This window comes from Artibeus jamaicensis, unplaced genomic scaffold (genome assembly GCF_021234435.1).
Source record: "Artibeus jamaicensis isolate MK-2021 breed Jamaican fruit bat unplaced genomic scaffold, CSHL_Jam_final scaffold_3307, whole genome shotgun sequence".
Classification (NCBI taxonomy): Eukaryota; Metazoa; Chordata; class Mammalia; order Chiroptera; family Phyllostomidae; genus Artibeus; species Artibeus jamaicensis.
In genome coordinates, this window is record NW_026522040.1 from 7381674 (window position 1) to 7402529 (window position 20856).

General features: G+C 53.2%; 2 protein-coding genes across 4 annotated transcripts in view; both read left to right on the plus strand.

Annotated features, from left to right (window-relative positions):
- The first annotated feature begins 1921 nt into the window (after window positions 1-1921).
- On the plus strand, window positions 1922-11825 carry PRRT4 (proline rich transmembrane protein 4). Of its 3 annotated transcripts, XM_037167742.2 has the most exons (6): window positions 1922-2131; window positions 3326-4044; window positions 4130-4234; window positions 4596-4715; window positions 9516-9742; window positions 10777-11044. In XM_037167742.2, exons 2-6 carry the CDS (start codon window positions 3393-3395, stop codon window positions 10972-10974), a joined length of 1302 nt encoding a protein of 433 aa, XP_037023637.2. In that variant the 5' UTR covers window positions 1922-2131; window positions 3326-3392; the 3' UTR covers window positions 10975-11044. The 3 variants fall into 3 exon arrangements, with proteins under 3 accessions (XP_037023637.2, XP_053513084.1, XP_037023636.2); XM_053657109.1 differs by having other exon boundaries at window positions 9516-11825; XM_037167741.2 differs by lacking the exon at window positions 1922-2131 and having other exon boundaries at window positions 3304-4044; window positions 9516-11825.
- Window positions 11826-15898: 4073 nt separating this feature from the next.
- RBM28 (RNA binding motif protein 28) overlaps window positions 15899-20856 on the plus strand; it is a 30073-nt gene continuing 25115 nt past the window's right edge. The window contains exons 1-5 of the mRNA XM_037167749.2: window positions 15899-16116; window positions 18628-18786; window positions 19106-19200; window positions 19600-19675; window positions 20224-20316. Of these exons, the coding sequence (XP_037023644.2) occupies window positions 15999-16116; window positions 18628-18786; window positions 19106-19200; window positions 19600-19675; window positions 20224-20316 (541 nt within the window). The 5' untranslated portion in view covers window positions 15899-15998. The remainder of the gene's footprint in view (window positions 16117-18627; window positions 18787-19105; window positions 19201-19599; window positions 19676-20223; window positions 20317-20856) is intronic.

A 20856-nucleotide genomic window follows, 5' to 3' on the forward strand; every position in this document is an offset into this window, starting at 1 on the left:
GAGAAAACGGATCCCAATATGCAGGCTCCAGGCTGCCCCTGAGGGCCCAGACCCTATAACGAGTGCTGAGGCTGAGGGGATGCCGTCTGAATGTTTTGTCCAGGGACCCAGAGTAAATCTCAGACTTCTCCACTGCAATTCCCTGGAGAGGGGTTCAGTTGGCAGTCTGATTTTTATTTTTGATCAGTTGGGGGAATTCTGTGAAAAGAAACTGAGTTCCGGTGCCTTTTTTAATTTAAAAATTCTGTTAAATGTATCGGGGTGACATTGGTTAATAAAATTATATTGGTTTCAAGTGTACAACTCTATAATACACCATCTGTATTTTTCACCCAAAGTCAAATTGGATGCCTTTCTAAAATGCAACCCTTGCCCATTTGGGCCCCAAATCATTCATTCATTTGCTGTTCGCTTATTTAATATTCACTGAGCGTGTGCTATGGGAAAAGTGCTATGCTAGCTCTCTATAACCCAAAGAGAACCTGCCCCCTAACTCTTTAAGCACCGCCTCCCCCAAGAACCCTGAAGAGCAGCTAGGGAGGGGTAGATGGAGAGGGGGTGTCAGCATTACAGCCAAAGCGGTAGCATGGTGACAGTAATTTTCCTCTTTCTGTGGCTTGCGACAAGCAGTAAGTGAGGAGACTCTGAACGCATCCAGCATGGTGTTTGGCACACAGTAGCATTTCTGGGTTTGGGGGGCAGCTTTACCTGGTGCAGGGAGCCCCCCCCCTGTTTTATGCACCCCCCCCACGAGCATTTTTTTAGGAACATTTTAAGGGATTTAGAGACTCGAGACAACATAAATGAGGCACTCCCACTTAAACCAGTCACGGTGTCAGCCTAACGAGGACCATGAAGTGTTCACAGCGAGCACCCGGCCCGTGGGTCCCTTCAACCCGGCGGCAGCCTCGGCCGGGCTCTCATCCGCGCGGCTGCACACCCTCCGACTCCGCGGTTCCCCCCCCGCCCCTGATTGGAAACAAGTTATAAGCCTCCTCTCACAAGCAGCCTAGCTCACCATTCTCTCTGGCAGACATTTCTGAACACCTAAGTATTTCCGAGAAATCAGTTTCAGCCAAAAAGAAAAAAAAAGTTACACACATGGACCGACGGTCGCCAGTCCACCTGTGCCCGTCCGAGGCATCCCCGCAGCAGGGCGGCCGTCGGAAAGCGCCAGGCGGTGGGGAGGGCGGCAGAGAGGCCGGGCTCGGGACTCCGCCAGCTGCGCAACCTTGGGCAGATTCCTTACTTTTCTGAGCCTTAGTTCTGTGAAATGGGGACACCCACGGGGCTGTGGTGAGGACTCACGAGAAAAAAGGTGTCGAAGTGCCTATTACACTTTTACTCACAGCTTAATAAACGTAGTGGGGCTTCTGGCTCGGGGTGCCATTCTGGAGCCAGCCGCCGTGTGCGTGCGTGTGTGCGCGCGCGTGTGTGTGTGTAAAGAGAGAGAGTCCGTGAGTCTGCGTCCACGGCACACGGGTGCGCGCGCGCGGCGCCCTGGCCCGCGGGTGAGCTTCCCGGGGAGGCGTGCGTGTGGATGGATGTGTGTGATGGGCCGCCCTGCGGAGTGTGGCTGCCGCGCCAGGCTGAGAACGACGCGCCCGCGCCCGCCGCGGCTGATCGGCAGCCCCGGGTGAATGAGCGCGCGTGGGGGAGACGGGCACAGTCGTGCGCGCCCGCCCGCCGGCCGGGGTGGGGGGCGGACCGCGGACCGCAAACCGCGGCGGGGTGGGAGGAGGAGCGGAGGGCGGGGGCGAGGGGAAGGGGGCGGGAGGGCGGTCCGAGCGCGGCTGCCGCGGAGCCCCGGCGCGGGCTGCTCGGCCGGGGAGCGGGGTGCACAGCCGGGAGGCGGCGCCGCGGGGAGCGAGCGCGGCGTGGGGCCGGGCCGGCGCGCCCGCCTCGGGACAGCGCTGCGGGCCGCCGGGTCGGGCCGGGCCAGACCCGGGGCAGCGCGTCGGTGAAGCTGCGGTTGCCTGGACGAGCCGAGGGACGGTGGGAGCGACCCAGGGAATCAATCGGCGAGACCCAGCTGATTATCACCCAGCTGGGCGCCACGGCGGTCTCGACCGCCCCTTCTCTGGGGACTTGGCAGAGGAGACCCGCCTCCGGGAGGGGGCGAGAGGAGCAGGTCGGCCAGGCGTGCAGGGTGCCTGTGTGTGTGCGCGCGCCTGCAGGGCGTGTATGCATGGGGGGGGTGTGGGGATGTTGTGTGTCATGTGTCTCTGTAAGGGGTGTGTGAATGTGTGTAGGGGCGTGTGCCTCTCAGTGTGACTGTACATACTGTGTGTCTGTGAGGTAGGGGTGTGTGCGTGTGGGTGTGTGGGCGAGACAGACGGGAGGCTGAGAAGCTCACGGAGCTTGATCTGAACATATACAGGAGGGAGGGGGCCTCAGCAGGACTGAATGTGTGCACACACTTGTGAGCAGGGCTGTGTGAAGGGTGAGTGGGTGAGTGTGGTGGGGGCTGTGTGCATGATGTAAGGGTGCCAGGTGCACGTGCGTCTCTGGCTCACCCTCACCTACCCTCACCACATGTGTGTGGAGGGAGGGGGTTCTGGGTAGTGGGGTAGGCGTCTCCTGCAGCAGACCCTTGCCCAGTTTTTTGCCTTGCCATCTTTCCCAGAAAGCCGGAGATGGCCAAGCTGCCCCTCCCCCAAATACTCCTAGGGTTAAGGGGAAGGGAGGAGGCCAAGCCCCAGGAAAGAGGGGAAAGGCTGAAGGGACAGGGCTTCTGCCAGACGAGAAAGCAGAACTGCCTTCTCTGTCTCTGCCAGATCGTTCAGCCCTGTGCTTGCCCCCCCCATCCGGCCCCCAGGGCCCTGTGCTCCTGGGCCTGAGTGAATAGAGGGCCAACCTGTTAGGTTGGGGCCCAAGGTGGGGGTGGGAATAGGTTGAGTCTCATCCCTGAGGGTAGCTTGATCACAGCTGTATTACCAGAAGGGTGCTGGGCACATAGTAGCCTCAATACATATTTGGGGGTGGGAGGGAATGATAGAGGAGAAGGAAAGGAAGGGATCTGTGAGTCTGGGAGTCAGGTCTGTCCCATCTATGATCAGTCAAGGATGAGAGCAGCTGGTTGCTGTCGTACCCCAGCCCCCAAATTGAGCAGGTGGGGGAAGCAGGGGCTCAGGGAGAGGAAGCCTTAGGGAAACTGCAGGGAGGGATTTGTACTGGGGCTTGAATGGAGGAAGGAGCTGGCAAGTCTTCCTGGGCAGAACCCTTTGCATCCTGTCCCCACCACCTGCTTCTCTGTGATCAGAAGCCTCTCTCTGAGGCACTCCATCCAGGTAACCAGGCCTCATGGTACCTCTCCTCTCTCCAGGACTTTTGTGCTCAAAAGGTGCTGAAGAGTCCCCTGCTTGCCGAGGCCACTGAGACCAAGGAGGGCCATGGCAGGGCATGGCCGTCTGGGTCTGGGGCTATTCTTCGGGCTCCTGCTTGCTGCTCCCGTAGGCCCCCAGCCTGCTTCCTCCATCCCCGGTGCCCCCCTCACCACTTTGACCCCACCACCTCAGAGTGAGGCCTCGATGCTCTCTCTCAACCTGGGACTTAACTTCAAATTTCACCTCCGGGGACCTGCTGCAGCCTGGGGGAGCCCTGTTACGGAGACCCAGCCACTCTCTCCTGGGCTGAGCCAGGAGCTGGAGGAAGAGGTGGTCGGAGGACTGAGGACTGACCCCCTTTGGGACCTGCTGGTGGGCTCCCTTGGGAACTCCCCCGCAGAGTGGGGCTCTGCTGAAGGCAGCCCTGCTCCCCGGGCCTCCTCCCTGCCTCTGGAATCCACATCTCCCCTCTCTGAGCCCACCGACAGGCCTACCACTTCTTACCGGCCCAGGATGGGCACTGTGACCTGGGATACTGCTCTGACAGCTACAGCACCTTCACCCAGTGCCCCCAGACCCCACCAGACTGAGCTGGAACTGAAGTTTGACATGGCGCTGAGAGCAGGCGCAGCCCCCACACTGGGGCATCGAACGCTGCCCCTGCTGCCCAGTCTGCGGGCCAGCCTGGCAGAGATTGCTGGGCGCCTGGGGCCCTTTGGTGAGTACCCGCTCCATCCTGAGGAGAGCCCCTGCTGGGCTGCCCCGGCAGGTAGAGGAGGCTTCAGCCAGGGCTCCTTTTGCAGGGTTCTTTGGCACTACTCTGTCCCCACTCCGGAACTTCTCAGGTGCAAGCCCCGTGAGCCCCGCTACATCCCCAAGCTCTGCCTCCAGAGTCTCGGATTCTCCAGGTGAGCATTTGTTTATTTCATTGCAACAAACATTTACAGAATATCTCTACATGTTAGGCACTGTACTAGGGGCCTAACCAGCACTTGCCTTTTCCTTTTGTCCTTGACTCAAGGGAAGGTCTGTGTTGCTTCCTCCAGGCCCCAGGGCATGGGCCACTGCTCCCAGGAGGAAATTCCCTCTTTGCCATCCTGAGTCCGGTTTGGCCCTTGGAGCTTAGCTCCTGGTGGACATGTGGCTATAATTCCTGGGACAGTGGCTCTCTTAGGGAAAGTTCTGGGGAAGGACAGGCTTTTCACCAAAAGCCCAGAGGCCGAGGCTGGCTGGTTAGATGGCACTCAAGCCCATGTGCTCCCTTTGCAGGGCTCTTTGGTACCACACTGTCCCTGCCCTCATCCTTCCCAGAGAGAAAGCTCCCAAGCCCAGGCCCACTGGACCCGACTGCTTCCCTAAGCCCTGCCTCTATTGCAACAGCATCACTAGGTAAGTGTCCCATTCATTAGAACTGACAGTTACTTATTGAGCACTTACTACATGCTGGCCAGTGATTGGCATTCTGGGACCCTTTTGTTTCATTGTCATCATAATTATAATCACTGTTCTCTTCATCATCACCATGGAGATACATATTAATCATACGAGAACAAGCATTGCTGGGGATAGTCCCACGCAGAGTTGAGTAATGGTCCTCTGGGAGCTCTGCAACCGCAGGCAGGGCAGGATGTAGACCAATGTATCAGGGGCAAACAGACACACACCCTACTTCATGATTTCCACAGCCTCCGCACCAACCCCACCCTCCACTGCGGCCTGCCTGGCCCGACTCCCCACCCCCACCCCAGCCTTGGGGCTCTCTGCTTTGCTGTCTGATTTGACATGACGTGCTGTCAGGTATGGGCAGAGCCGGGCTCCTCACTGGGAAGATGCTGAAGATCTTAAACAGACAGACGCCATCCTTGTTCAAGGAAGCACAAAGAGGGGCTGGGGGTGCAGAGGAAAGCCCAGGGGCTCCAGAATCTTGGGACTTGGCTTTAAATCCTGATTCACTTACTAACCAGCTTGGTGACCCTGGGGCAGGTTATTTAGTGTCTCTGAACCTTAATCTTGCTCATATATCCAGGGTTTAATAATAGTACCGATTTCGTTATTGTGAAGCTTCCAGATAATGTAAGCTCCTGGCATAAGGCTGAGCACAAAGTAGAAGCTCACTAAATAGTAGCTGTTAACCTTGCTTCTTTCTCCCCTGCATCTCAAATACACTTCCAGACCCTGCCTCTCAGTCACCGCAACCCCAAGGTGAGATGGGATAGCATTTAAGCCACAAGACAGAGGGCAGACTGCTCGGGGAGAGGTTCGGGTAGGTGAGGCCCAGGGAGTCATGGAGAGGGACCTCCAGGCCCAGCTCTGCTCTGCAAAGGGCTGATTGTGCCTGTGAATCCTCTGAGCCGCCCCACACCAGAAACCACTGGTCTCCCACTTCTTGCAGCTCCGGACTTGACACAGCACCTGCCTCCGGCTCACTCCTGCACGCTCACTGCCCTCCCGGGCACGTGGGTCAGGAGGCTGCCATTTCCCCCCTGTGCAGCTCAGTGTGTGGCAGTGGCAGAATCTGCTGTGGGGTTGGGGACAGGCTCCATGGCCTCAGGGGAAGGATGCCGGCTCTCAGCTTGCAGTCTGTCAGCTGGGTGACGGACAGCACTGGCCAGGCAGGTTTAATGAGTCTGGACAGTATCAGGGGCAGCCCAGCTCACAGGCCCCGCCCTCCTTCCCCCTCCTCACTGGTGGCTGCAGGAAACCAGCCTCTCCCTGACTGTTCCTCTTGGATAAGCCCAAGAGAGCTAGGTCCTCTTGGAGGGCAGGCCAAGGGGCCTCGCTCGAGCCAGCAGCGTGTGTGGGTGGTGTCCATTAGGGGACAAAGGGAGTTGCTCTGCGACTCCTCTAGGATCTCTCTAACTTATGAGTAGTTAACCTTTGACCCCAAGGCTTCTGTTCTCTTTCATCAGGTCCCTTCACCTTGGACAGAGCTCCTATTCAGCTTAGTCCACCCAGAAACAGTTGTATAGGTTGTTAACACATTGAAAGGCTTTTATACCTCTTGTAAGTACCCATGGCCCTTCGCCCCCTGAGCACTCCCCTCCACTCTCTGACCACCCTGGCTGGCACCTGTGCCATTTCCAGTTGTTAGATATTTCGAGTGTCATCCTCACAAAAGGTATCAATCTTCCATAATCCTGCAGGTGGGGGTGGGGAGAGGGACGGGGCCAGGACACTGAACAGGCTGCCGCTGCCAGCATCCAGAGTGGAGCCTGTGATCCCCCAGCCCTTTGATCTGGGCAGCTGGTGGATAATCAGGCCTGACTTTTCCATATATCCAGCCAGCCCCTCTCTCCAACTCCTCCCCAGCTAGCTCCAACCTCCCCAATTACTCACATTGACATACCATCTCCTCCCTTGTCCCTGAGGTCAACAGGGGCCCCAGGGCCAGATTGCAGCCTTCTTGTCAGGGAGGCCTGCTGAGGAGAGGGGTCCCAGGAAGTCACTGTCTTCTGGGCTGTTCTGGGGGGAACTGAGGGCTCCTTCTGGGGAAGCCTCGAGAGGGGAGGCAGGGGCTGAGGTCAAGGGGACCCTTTGAAAGGCAGAAGCTAGGTCTTCTTCACTGGTCCCCGCCCACACGTGGCCCAGTTCTGGACACACCGGGCATGTCCTTCCCCTTGGGAACAGTTAGAACTCCCCCCTCTGGCACCTGAGCTGTGCCTATACGTTGCCTGCTTTCTGGTTTTTATCCCTTTTCTGGCTTCTTTGGACACTGAAACTGGCTCTAGTTGCCATAGTGCTTTGGGACAGAGGTGAGAGATGGGGCTTCCTGTGGCCCTTAGGTAAGAAGTAGAGCAGATCCGAGAGCTGCACTTGTCTGCACAGTGAGCACAGTGAAGGCTTAGTGGGGGGCAGGCTGGCTCAGGCTGTGGAGCTCCTGGGCACCATCTTCCTCTGCAGAGCCCACCAAGGCCGAGGAAAGACCAGGCAAACTCAACCACTTTGCAGAAGAAGTGGTTGGGCATGGGCATCGGAGGGGACGAAAGAATGAGGACGAGGGAGGGAGCACATGTATCAGGTCCTGCCAACGTCAGAGTGATGCCGGCCACTCATCTGTAAGCTGTCCCAGTCGTGTCTTGAACTCACGGCTGTGTCTTCACTAGGTGTTCAGGGACGGTCAATCCATCTAAATAGTGTTCTTCCAATAGGGTTTACACAGTGAGAATGTGTCACTATTCACTCATTTGACTAATTGTCGATTTTCTAAGTAAGTTGAGGATGTGCTAAGGGACAAGAGTCTTTTGTTAGTTAATCAAAAAGTAGTCTGAGGCCAGAAATGGTCACAATCTCACAAACACCAGCTGATGGGTGATGGACAGTAGCCGATAATGATGACACCGATGGCAGTCATATCTTGCATGCACATTATGCGCCAGGCACCAACGGCTTTGCGCACATCACCCATTTAGCCTGTAAGGGCCTGTGCGGCAGGCACTCTCCCCACTGCAGACCTGAAGGTGGTGGAACGGGAGCCAGGGCGCCTGCTGCCATTCGCAGGAGGCAGCGAGCTGTGGATGTTTAATTTTTTGGCTGCTCCCTCTTTGTGCCCTTCGCAGTCGTCTGCTTCTGTCTTCCCCTCCTCTCTCTCCAGAGCCCCTTTCTGCCCTCCTCTCTCCTTTTCCTTGTTCTCAGGACTGCTCCATTCTGTGTGTCCCAGCGTGAGTGGGCACTGCCTGGGGTGGCCGTGCTCCTGGGGTCTTCCTGGATTGCCCAGTGAGGCACGGCTAGACACGGCCGGGCAGACTCAGGAGTCTGGTTGTCAGGAGGCCCTCCCCCTCGTCCTACGTCTGCCTCCTGTACTCCTCCCTATTTCCACCATCCTTCACCACCATCGTTCTACTTCCATCCTTGCCTGCAGCCACAGTTCTGCTGAGACTTTCCAGGTGGAGTAAGGAGAGGTATCCTCCCTTGCTCCTTGGCCATGGGGAGAATGCTTGGATCCCTGTAACTCCTTCTAACTCCTCTTGCTCCAGGAGAATATAATCAGATCTTACTCCTCACCCTCTCTTACTTGACTTTCTATCCTTCAGGAAGTGGGGAGGATGTTGGAGCACAGGATGAGGCTGAGGAGTCTGAGTTAGCGAAGCCCAGAGCAACCCCTGAGGGGCTCACTGACTCAGAGGGCACTTTATCCCACTGTGATCTCTGCAGTTGGTCTTTGCTATGAGTTGAAGGGTAGTCTCGAGACCCAGGGCAGTTCATCTCAATGTCACCTTCTATAAAATGGGGCCAGAAGCAAAGGGACATGTCTGTGAAGAGCCTTAGACCAGTGGCTTTGTGATTGAGTCAGAATGAGACCGCAGCCATAGATAGGCCGAGGTAGGGGTCAAGGCAAGCAGGAGGCCCAGTGAATAGGAAAGGTGTTCTCCTCGGGGCGCTGGGTGGGGACATGAGTGTCCCACCTCTCATCCTGCTGCATGTGTGTGTTTGCAAGAGCGTGCCCGTGTGTGTATGTGTGTGGAGGGGCTTTTCCTGACGAGACAGGGAGAAGGGGGAAACCTTTGAAAAGGGTAGGGGGAGCTTCTCACGGCGCCAGGGTGGGAGCTGGGAGTTAGAGCTGCAGGACGAGAGATGAACAGACTGGTATTAGCAACAGGCTCTGGAGTCGTGGAAAGGGACCCAGACTCGGGCCCAGACGTGGATTCTAGTGACAGCTCTGCCATTTGTGACCTTGGACAAGTCATTTTGCCTCTCAGCGGACCCTTAATATCTCCACTGGCAAATAAGAAGGTTCACTTATTCACCTGCTCAGTGCCAACTCTGTGCCAGGCACCATTTCAGGCACAGGGATTCACATGTGAGCAAAGCAAACCACATTTTTTTCTCTTGAAGCTTCCTTTCTGGTGAAAGATTTGAATTAGAGGGGACTTCCACAGTCCCTTCCAGTTGTAAAATTCTGGGACTTCTTCAGGAAAACCTTTTGCTGTAGAATCACAGAGTGAGGAAGGGAAATGAGCGAAGTAGGGACCTGGGGGGTGGAGAGCGAGGGGGATGAACATGAGGAGCTCGGTGGGAGAGGGGAAGATAGGTTGCCCAGAGGCGAGAGGTCGGGTGAGCCTCATATTTAAGACAAGTGTGTCCTGGGTGCTATGAGGACTCTGACTGGCACAGGCCACTGGCTGCGGGGAGAATAGGAGTGGCAGGGGGAGGGCTGTGCAATTTTCTCAGACAAATGTTCTTTGACTACAGATGCCACCATCCCCACTTCTGGCCCAGATGACCCCTCTCCTGCCAGCCTTGGGAACCCTTCTGTGCAGCCAGAATGTGGGCCAGGGTCCTGCAACGCCGGAGAATTGCCTGGACGTGAGGGGCAGCCTCCTGCAGCCCCGCTGCCCCTCTTTTTCCTCACCTTGGAGGCCAACTGGGCAGAGGCCAGGGCTCGCTGGGGGTTGGCCTGGGAGGCCCACGTGTACGGGGTAGGCGCCCTCTTCGGCCTGGTGGCCCTGCTGGCGCTGCTGGCTCTGGCCCTCTTGCCCTGGCGCTGCCCGCCTGGCGCCCCCTGCCTGGCGCTGCTGGACCTGCTGCTGCTCTCCGCCGGGACCACGAGGGCTTTCCCGCTTTTCTACGACGCCTATGGGCATCGCGACCGGCTGCCAGCGCTCGCCTGGCTGCTACTGCAGGACCTTCCGCTGCCCTGCCTGGCTGCGGGCCTGGGCCTGGCCTGCCTGCTGCTGGCCCGGCCGCGCCCGCCGCGGTGTCCCGCAGGCCTGGCCGCGCTGCTGCTCCTGGGCTTGGCTCTGGCGGCCGCCGCCGCCCTCGGGAGCGCCGCTCACCGCCGGCTGAGGCCCCTGCGGCTTGCCTCCCGCGGGCTGCACGCCTTCCTCGCTGCCCTCCTGTCCGGGCTCCTCCTGGCGCTCTCCTGCTGGAGGGGTCGGCGGCGACGAGCCGGAGCGCCCCTGGGAGGGTCCGGCTTCAAGGGGGCCACCCCACTCCCGCAGGCGCGCAGCCCTTTCGCCCCGCGCGATTCCTGGCGGCGAGCCGCGCGCACAGCCCCAGTGGCGGGAACCTTCGGGCTCCTGAGCGGAGCCCTGCAGGGCTACGAGGTGCTGCACGCCCTGGGTTACGGTGGCCAGCCTGGCCTGGAGGGGCCCTGGCCCTGGTGGGCCTTCCAGCTAGGCCTGCGTCTGGGCGAGGTGGGCGTTGCGCTCCCGTTGGCGCTGCTGGGCCTCTACCCCGCGCTCTGCAGCCGCCGCGTGCCGCCGCGCTGCTGGGCCAAACTCTTCCGCTTGTCTCCGGGCCACGCGGCTCCGCTGCTGCCCGGACGCTGGGTCACCGGGCCCCCAGACAAGGAGCCTCTGGGTAGCGCCATGGCGCGTGGCGACGCAGAACTGCTGCAGCTGTGCGCCTTGGCAGGGCCGGGCCCCGACCTCCTACTCCAGGGCGGCGCCTGCCGGGGCCTCGACCCGGCAGCGGCCAACCCGGCCCCTTCCCCGGCCTCCTCCCCCTGCAGCGACTACACAGTGGACTTCCGCCCGCCCTCCCCAATCAATCTGAGGCGCAGCATCGAGGAGGCCCTGTGCAGCGAGGCCCTGCTCACGCCGGGCCTCTTCCAGGGCCCTGCCTTCGAAGAAGCCCTGCCTGGGCTCGGCCTCTACAGCACCGCCTCGCTGGGGGCGAAGACCGAGGCTGTGCTCAGTGGGAGGTCTGAGGACGCCCCTGGCACCCCTGCGCCCCTGGAGCTTCCCTCTCCCGGGGCCTGGCCCGCGGGCAGTAGCGCGTCGTCAAGCTCCCTCTGCGGACTCTCCCGGGACAGCTCGTCCATGCTGCTTTGCTCCAGCCCAGACAGGGCCCCGCGCTGTCCGCTGGTCTGCGTCCTCAGTCCCCCGCGTCCCTCAGGAAGTAGCCCCAGCCTCCCAGCCTCAGGATCCTACCAGGCTCTGTCCCCACCCTCTCGCGAGTCCCCGGAGCCTGCCTCTGAGCTGCAGGGCGAAGAGGCCTTGCTGCAGGAGCAATTCCTGGACGCGTGCCGCCAGATAGACGAGCTGAGCACAGGCAGCGACACCATAGACCTGTGAAGAGGAAGCCCCTCCGCGCCTGCTCCTCCGAGACCTGCACACTGTAACCCTTCCCCAGTCTTGCCTGGTTCAGATACCTCTCCCTGTCTCCTTCCACATCCAGGTGCTCCTGGGTGGGTGTTTTAGCAGCCAGGTTATGTTGATTGGGAATTAGTGCTACCTTCTCTGGAGCCCTGGGTTCTGATGCCCTCAGCTACAATGCTAGGCTGGCAGGGGTCCCTCTTTCCTTGGCATTCACCAGCAATAAAGCTCCAAGGTGCTCCACTCCCGACCACCATTCCCCACTCTGGTGCTGAGTGAGAGGAGCTAACCTCAGAAGACCTCGAGATGGCCCTCAGTCCCCATACCCACTTTGGCCACACCCAGGAATCCCATCCCTTCCTGAGTGAGACTTTCTGTTCTCCACCTGACCCTTCCCACAGAAACATGACCCTTCCGTACAGAAGGGCTCAAGACAGATCCAGGGGACTCTACAGCTGTTGGGTGGGAGGTGAGTGCTATTAGAATTACTTTATCAATAAAATATTTTCAGAGGAGAAAGTCTGACCTTCTTGGTGAGGCAACAAAGCTCCAAGGTGCTCCACTCCCGACCACCACTCCCTAAGAAGTCTGACCTTCTTAGGTGAGGCAACAGCAGCTTTGGTTCTGGAAGAGAAGCAGCATTTGTGTGGGGTGGGTCCATTTCAGACCCCAGGGACCTTCTCTCTCAACTGCAAGGAGTCATGTCCTGTGGCTGGTTGAGTGAGGGTCCTGGGAGCAGCCCCCCGAAGACCCGCTGACTCTCTGGGAAGTGGCTTTTGCAGAGATAGAACATGGCCCCGAGAGGTGATGCAGAAACTCTCCAGTCTTTGTTGAAAACATCTGCCGTCCAGAGAGCTGGGTTTCAGGTCCGGGTGGGCAGGGGGCTAGGAACTAGTTAGTAGTAAGAGCTTCATGGAAATGCTGATACACATATCAAGGGCTTGATCACCATGGGCTGGGAGCCCCAGCGATGTCTCCACCCCATTCCCAGAGGAATTCACACCAGCTCCACCTACCAACAGGGCCCCTTCAAGGCTAGATACGCAACTCTCCTTCCCCTGCAGGACACTTATCTTCCATAGGTGCAGATCCCCGCTAAAGAAAGCCTGTCTTCCCCAAACTCCAGCCTCATCCTACCTTCCAAAGCATAGCTCACAGTGCAGAGACCCATGAATGTATCCAAACCACCCACTCTCTGTAATCCCTCCCTTGTCCAGAGCATTTGGCTCTGAGCGCTGTAGTGTGCATTTATTATTTGGCTAAAATGCAGAAAGTTCAGAGTGGTACTAAAAGAGGGCCGTAGATTAGGTTTGAAAATGAAAATCTGACAGTGGTTTGGCAGATGTCCTGCACATTACAGAGAGACCTACAAGGGAACACATGCTAGACTTGAACAGGGAAAAAGAGAAATAGGAGTGGTTTTTCTTCCAACGCTGCCCATCAGCTGGTGGGGATTTGAGAAGGGAAGGCAGGGAGCCAGGAGGAAAGTAGGCAGAGAGATCAGGTCCAGTGCCCTAGTGGAAGGATTGAAATAGCACTCCTCTTGCACATGAAGATCTGTTATGGCTGAGAGGAGGGTTCAAGGCCTGGGTCCTCAGAATGCAGAGAGGAGTCACTGATGTTTGGGGGGTGGGCAGTGAAGTCATATTAGGGAAGAAAATGAGAGGGGGGTGGGGCAGTCGTGGCTGAGGGATGGGAATGGAGTTGTTCTGACCGCGTCTCCTCCATCACCTGGCTCAGCTTGGCTCAGAAATTCTTGCTGCATCGCCACTCTGGGCTGAGGCCCAGAGAACTGCCAGCCTCCTAATTACAGGCATTTCTCACTGGTGTCCTGGTGCCTGTAGTGCCCAGCATCAGAGCTGCTTTGTGTCATGGAAGGAGTGCTTGCTGTTTGCCTTTGCCCACACTCAACTTCTCTCTGCCATCTCTTCCTCACCCCACTCCTTGCCAGCTGTTCATTCACTGTTCCCATCAAGGGTTCTTGGGTTCATGCACACACCTCCTGACAAAGCAGTTCAAGCCTCTTGTACCCCAGTCAGTCTCTCCGTCTGCTTCTCTCACACTCTGAGAGAAGTACACACACACACACACACACACACACACACACACACACACAGCTTTTCTGTCTGGAAGCTCTGAATGGCGCTGGTGAGATAGGGGTCCATAGGGGAACACAGGTGGTTGTTCACCAGCTCCGACACTTTTTCCAAAGAATTATCTTTGACTTTATAAAGAGTCTGAGACTTAGGTGAGACGACATTTCTCTTTTGTCTCATAACTCAGTCCTTATCTAAAGTAGGTTTTCCAGAGGAGTCCAGGTAATCCCGATGCATACACACACCCTTCAGTTCCAATTCTTAGTACTGTAGAGAAATGAAAGACAGACAGCTTCATCCATTCAACTTCTGTAAAACATTTCACTGAATATGTACACCGTGTTAGGTCCTGGGGCCAGAAAAGTGAACAAGGTGATGCTAGTCCTGAACTTAAAAAGTTGAAAGTGGTCTGGGGAAGGAAGGCAATAAAGAGTTACTCTTAAAATTATTACAATAGAATAAGTAACCAATAACAGTTGTGAAAAGTACTAAGAACAAGAAGCATGCGATGATATAAGAAGGTTTTGTCTGCAAGCGGCAGTGGAGCCAGAGGGATGGGACTTCTGGAGATACTGGCTGAGAATAGCCCAGGCCCCCCCACACTTCCTTTCCTAGCTCCTGCACAGTGATGGATGAGAGAGAAGCCAGTAGTTTATTTCCCCTGGCAGCCGCTTTGCTGGTATGGTGCAGGGTACCACAACTCCTGCTATTTAATAAAGAACGCTGCATGTGTCCTGGGTAGATGGATGAGCAAATATTCCTGATTCAAGAACCATGTGGTGTTCCTGATATGAATGGACAGGAGGGGATGGGGCTGAGGCCGAGTCTGGGGGACCAGGATGGGGAGCCAGGTCTGAAATTTGGGAATTGTAAAACCTGTCAGCTGCACTGTTATCCTCCCACAGGGCACAAAATTCCTTCACACTGTGGGTGGCTGCTGCCCCCTGATGGGCACAGGGACACGATATCATTTTGTCCTTTAAGGAGGGTTTGGGTCCTAAGTACTTAAAACGTAGCATTGTAGGGGGTGTCCTAAAGGAATTGGATCAGCCTTCGTTGGGTTCTTTTCCTGGTGGGCACTGAGGCCTCCCCATAGCTGGGGCCCTGAAACTTGTGATGAAATCTCTGGGGATGGAATTTTGATTGCTAAAGAAGTGAGGGGGCAGGAGAGGAGGAGAAAAAAGGGAGTAACATGGAATTTCAACCCATCTTTATTTGAATGGCCCACCCCATTTTCTTTGTCTATTTTTCCCTCTTTATCCTGGATAGGATTAACCCTATACCCTTAAAAATTTGTTTGGTATTTCAATACTTTTTCTCCTGAGTTATGTGTTTCAAAAACATCTGTGGCATTTTCTTGTAAGTATGTATTTATTACTTACTTGGAGCTAGGGCTGCAAAAATCTGATGTTGTGTTCTCCCTTTCCCCCCATTACTATCAACCAGTCATCCATCCACCCAGAATTTATTGAAGGTAAATGGGGAAAAGGAAATTCTCTTTTCACTGTATTATTTGTACTTTTTGAATTTCACTACCATGTGTTCAGGTTACACTATTTAAAAGTACTTATTAAAAAACGCACTGGGCACTTTCTCAGCTGCATGTTCTGCAGGGTACTGCAGTCTTGCCCACAGGTAGTGTCTGAGCCCAATGGGATAGCAAACATTCTCTGTGTTTCAGGATCCAGGAGCACCCAGATCTCCTTACCAGTGAGATCCCCTTAGCCTCGTGTCTGTCTGATACGCTGACTTGAGAGAAGATCTTGCCCTCTCTCCGGGAGGACCTAGTTATAGGTGTCTGTCTACTCACACGGATCGTATTCTTTCTGAGGGCAGAGACCCTGTCTTTTATTTCTTCTCACCAATTGCAGCCCTAGTGCCTGGCACATAGTAAGAACTCAATAAATATATATTAAAAGAATGATTGCGTACAATCCTTTTTCTATGTGTACTTTAGCAGCTGTAATTTGTGAACCGTTATAAGCAGTGTATAGTTATCTGTTACAGTGTGACAGATGACTCACATTCTCTGAGAACATGAGGATTATTTGATGTTTGTGATGTACTTGTGTCTATGTGCATTCCGGCTGCATTTTATATACGTAATCTGGGAGTCTGTGGCGGCACTTCAGAAATTAATATTTATTTAAACATCTATTATATGTCAGATCCTAGGCCACGAGCGAAAACATCTGCCTTCCCTGGTAAACTGCAGACCAATGTCCTGGAAATGAGACTTTTAAGCAGGGTAAAAAGTAGCGCAGCGGTGGCGGGAGAACGGTGGGGGTGGGTGGAGCGGTACTTGGACTAGGGGTGGAGCCCGGTTCAAGAAGAAGCTCGGTCCCTGGAGTCACTTTTTTTTTTTCTATTCCGGAACGTTTTTTCCCCTCCCACCATATTTTCCTCCGGACGCTTTAGAGTAAAGAGCAACTTCCGGAACCTCCGGGTTGCTTCGCGTGGTTTCCGTGCTGAAGCCTGCTCATTGATTGTGTGCGTTTTTCTGGTTCTTTCGCGGCTCCGCGAGCTTGTTTCCCGGCGTCATGGCCGGGCTAACCCTGTTCGTGGGCCGCCTCCCTCCTTCGGCCCGCAGTGAGCAGCTGGAGGAGCTGTTCAGTCAGGTGGGGCCGGTGAAGCAGTGCTTCGTGGTGACTGAGAAAGGTAGGAGGCGGGGTGGTCGAGGACAGGGCTGGGTTCCAGGGAGCGGGATGGTGCGGGGTCGTCCTGAGGACACACTCGCAAAATCCAGCACGCGGGAATTCTTTACTTGCTCCTAAGAGAAAGATCTGGGAATTGAGTTTCTTTTACAAGCTGACTCTGTCCTAAAGGAGTCCATAAGGGTCTTATGTTTCTGAATGTCAAAGCGCTTTCCGTTTCTGAGTGCACGCTCACATACAAGATCTTAGTGTAACTGAAAATAGCAACCTTCTTGCAAAACCTCAGTAAGGCGTACTGAGAGTCAGCCGATTGCCAGGTATGGTGCTGAGTGCCACACGTGTTATCTCATAATTTTCTCAGCATTCTTGTTAGGTGGACAGTCTTAACCCCATTTTACAGACGGGGAACCTAGGGTTTAGGGAAGTTTGGTAACTTCAACTTTAAAGTTTGTACAGCTAATAAGTAGCAGACCCGGAATTTGATCACCAGACCCGGAGTTCCTAACCATTATGTTATTCATTTACTCAGTTACTTATAAATATTTATTGAATGCCTGCTATGTGCCAGGCACTGTTTGTAGGGTCCTGGGGATACAGCAGTGCACAAAAGCAAACACCTTGCTCTTATTTATGTCTTAAAGATGGGGAAGACAAGCAATAAATAAGCGAATTTGCAGTGATAATGGTGGTAAATACTAAGGGGAAAAATAAGCCAGGGAAGAAGGACAGGGAGTGTGTGTGTGCTCATGTGTGTTGGGGGTATGTATAAGGTGTGCAGAGTAGCATCAGTTACAGATAGAGTAGCCAGGGAAGGCCTAGAGGTGAGAGAGTGAACATGTACCTTTCAATGGGGAGGAACAGTCTAGGCAGAGGAAAGTTAAAGCTCAAGAATACTCCCCTGGCTGGTGTGGCTCAGTGGATTGAGCGCTGGCCTGTGAACCAAAGAGTTGCCGGTTCCATTCTCAGTCAGGGCTCATGCCAGGTTTGTGGGCCAGGCCCCCATAGGGGATGCGTGAGAGGGGACCACACATTGATACTTCCTCCCCTCTTTCTCTGTCCTTTCCCCTCTCTAATAAATAAAATAAATAAAATCTGTTTTTTAAAAAAGGAGAACTCAAGGATACTGGGTGACAGAAGTAAAGCGAGTGAAAGGAAGAGAATTAGGCGATAAAATCTGGGTATCAGATCATGTAGGACCTTATAGGCCATTGCAAGGGCTTTGACTTTTACTCTAAGGAGGCGGGAAACTACTGGTTTTGAGCAGGGACTGGTAAGTAGGATCTGGCTTTCATTTTGAAAGATGCTGTCAGGCTGTTGTGTTGTGAATAGGCTGTTGGAGATCAGGACAGAAGCAGGGAGACCTCTTGCAATAATCCAGGTGAGAGATCATGGTGTTGGACCAGGATAATAGCAATGGGTGGTAAAAAGTGATTGGAATATGGGTGTTTTGAAGTTAAAAAGGAGGGGATTTGCTGATGGGTCAGGTGTGGGGTAGGAGAAAAAAAGGAGTCAGAGTCAGTGTGAGTCCAGGGTTTCCGGCTTGGGCCACTTGGAGATATTTTACCGGCTTGTGGAGTACTGCTGTATGCTTCCCATTCTGCTCGATGCTCATCACCTCACTGTGAGGGAGGGTTGGCATGTATCAGAGTGAGCGTGAATTGTAAGGGTTTTAATTGTAGAAGCATTCCTTCCTCTGACCTAGACTTCAAGGGATACTTGAGATAGGCACCCAGTGTTACCCAGAACATACATACATTTAGTTCCCTTCTGAGTCACCAAGCTGTCTCTCTAGGTGGCCTTTGCCTTTCAGGAGAACAACCAGTAGGCACTGGTGTCCTGTGCCCCTCTCCCCATGGTTTTGGCCACATCTGAGTATGTGCCCCTACCCCCATGGTGTCCCAGAGAAAAGAAACCTATCTCCAGATCACAGTATACTTTCCTTGTTCCAAGTGTCAACTTTAAGTTTAGGTGAATCAGTGTCCTGTGTTTCAGGGCTTGTAACTGACGCAGGTTCAAGTGTAGTTGAAAAAGAAGCAGAACATGTGAGCTGTGTTTCTTTGAGTAGTAGACAGACTATTTGGTCCATCTTTTTCCTTTTTGATGCAGTAAATTACTTAAAATTTTACTACCAAAAATGTTAAATTAAAAACATACCAGAAAAGGTAAAGGTGGGTTACAGTTTTCATTTTGCAACTGTTCATTTGATTGGTCCTAATATTCTTCTCTGTGGCCATTATATTGGGAGAGTCCCATGGAAAGAATATGAGGCTGGTAATGAAGAATTAATTCAGGTGCTAATACCCTGGGGGATATTAACCAATTCACTTACTTTCCTCTATGTCAAATTATTCTTTTGGAAAGAAGGGATGATAGTATTTCCTTTACTTACCTTAGTGTGTTCTGAAGATAAAGTGAGATAAGAGATTTACAGCTGCTTTGGGAAGGTTTAATTTGATATTGATCACTAAGGGTTGGTAGTAATGGTGTTCTCTCTCCCCCACCGGCTATTGCTCAGGGAGTAAGGCATGTCGAGGCTTTGGCTATGTCACATTTTCTATGCCAGAAGACGTTCAGAGGGCCCTGAAGGAGATTACCACCTTTGAGGGCAGCAAGATCAACGTGAGCATTGCCAAGAAAAAGCTGAGGAACAAGTCCAAGGAAAAGGGAGGAAAGGGTGAGTTTCCAGTAACCAAAGGGAGTTTTCTCTCTGGGTGAGGAGGAGGTGGAAAGGTGCGGTAGAGGTGGAGGGAGCTTTTAAATTTAAAGCTTCCTGAATTTGCTTTTGATATCCAAAACCATGTAATGTATTTTGTTACTCATTTTAGCCTTTTGTTTACTTGTAAGTCTGGGAAATCTGGTGGTTCTGGGGGTTGCCATACTGAACCCCATGTAAATGCCGTGTGTTGCTAGTAGCTTTTTTCCTGTGATGTTCTGGGCCTGGAGGTGGGTGGCTGTGGAGCACAGACTTAGTCCATTCCCTCTCGTTTTTCTAGAAAATTCAGAGTCCCCAAAGAAGGAGCAGAAGCCTAAAAAAGCCAAAGTGGCTGATAAGAAAGCCAGATTGATTATTCGGAATCTGAGCTTTAAGGTGAGTGATGGAGAACAGTGGTGCTGCCTATTTGCAGAGCCGTGGGTGCTCATGGGTGGAACTCCTCACAAGGACGGCGGGTTGGGCGTAATGCGTTTTGGGAATGAACCTGAGTCTTGTTGAACTTGGAAAATGGGCTCGTGTACATAAGAACTTATTAGGACAGTGAGAGGATGCCTTCTTGAGAAAGTGTGGGAGGAAAAGCTCTCTGCTGTCCGTCCTTTTTTGCTTCATAGCTACCAAGCAGGATGTCTTCTGTTTAGAAATGTTTGTCCTAATTTCAAAAGTAAACAAAGAGTAAAAATATTCAAGTTGTTATTAACAAACTAACTTAGTAATTAGTGTTTCCTGTTTATTTGCTGGGATAATTTCTTTTTCCTTCTTTACTTTTGTCCTCAGTGTTTAGAAGATGACTTGAAGACAGTATTTGCTCAGTATGGAGCTGTCCTAGAAGTTAACATCCCTAGGAAGCCAGGTACTAGTAGACCTTCCTTCGGCATGAGTTAGATTAATATTATTGAACATAATGTTTTTTTTTTCATATCACTCTTGAACTAAGCACCTAGAACTAGAACTACACCTGGATGGAGGTGGGCAAAGGGAGGGGAGAATGGGGGACATCCGTAATAGTGTCAACAATAAAAAATAATAAAAAAAGAATACTAGAAATATGAGCCCCAGATGATGTGATATATGTAAAGTATTAGGCACAGTGTCTGACAAATAATAAAAACATATGTAATAGTGCTGGTGGTATTTTTCGTTGGGTATTTTTAGTTTAGGTATCCCCAGTGGTATTTTTAGTTAGCTCAGAACTAGCTTTAGAAGACAAGTTACAGTTTGAGAAGGTGCTCTGCTCTCTCTGAGCCCAACACAGTGTATACTCAGCAGGTGGACAGAAAGCTTTGGCTAAGAGGCTGGCTGGTTGGCAGGATTTGGCCACACTGGGTTGCCGTAATTTTCTTCTTAGGTTTCCTGGCTTCTCACCTGCTGCTTCTAACGTCTTTGTACGTTTGCACACAGATGGAAAGATGCGTGGTTTTGCCTTTGTTCAGTTCAAAAACCTCCTAGAAGCAGGAAAGGCTCTGAAAAGTATGAACATGAAAGAGATAAAGGGTAAGTTTTCTATACCCATGCCATACCATTGACCTAGGTATTTCTGCTGTTTGGGTGAATGAGCACAGTAACCCACTTCCTACATTTTGAAAAGGCGTTTTGCATTGTTGAGAGTCTCACTGCTACTCTAGAAGCTATGTTGGTGAAATACTCTTAATACTTGATCTGGGGTTAAACTCAAAAGAATTCATGTCATTATTCTCTTTTCTTTATGTGGTGATGAGTGTTCTTTGAAATCCCTAATGAAAAAATATCACAGAAATAATCACCGGTAGATGTGGGTGCTGTCTAGGGTTTTCCCTCCTGGTTATCAGCATCATTCAGTATCCGTGGGCAATGAAACTGACAGTGATGCTACTGTGGGTATTGATTTACCAGGTGCTAAAGAAGGGCTTGGTTTAGAGACAGCCTAACCTGTGAGTATGGTGCAAATTATTCTAGTGTGCCTGTTTTGCCTCTTGCCAGTCTAACTGGAAACTTGATCTAACCAGAAGCACTGTTCTAATTTTTTAAAATTCTGTCTTATCCCAAGTGTGATGG

What these genes read in the sequence shown, in the direction of transcription:
- PRRT4 (XM_053657109.1), top strand. Translation starts at nt 3,393, where the DNA reads ATGGCAGGGCATGGCCGTCTGGGTCTGGGGCTATTCTTCGGGCTCCTG. An exon ending in TGGGCGCCTGGGGCCCTTTG is followed by an intron (nt 4,045 to 4,129) that starts GTGAGTACCCGC and finishes CTCCTTTTGCAG; the next exon opens with GGTTCTTTGGCACTACTCTG. An exon ending in CAGAGTCTCGGATTCTCCAG is followed by an intron (nt 4,235 to 4,595) that starts GTGAGCATTTGT and finishes CTCCCTTTGCAG; the next exon opens with GGCTCTTTGGTACCACACTG.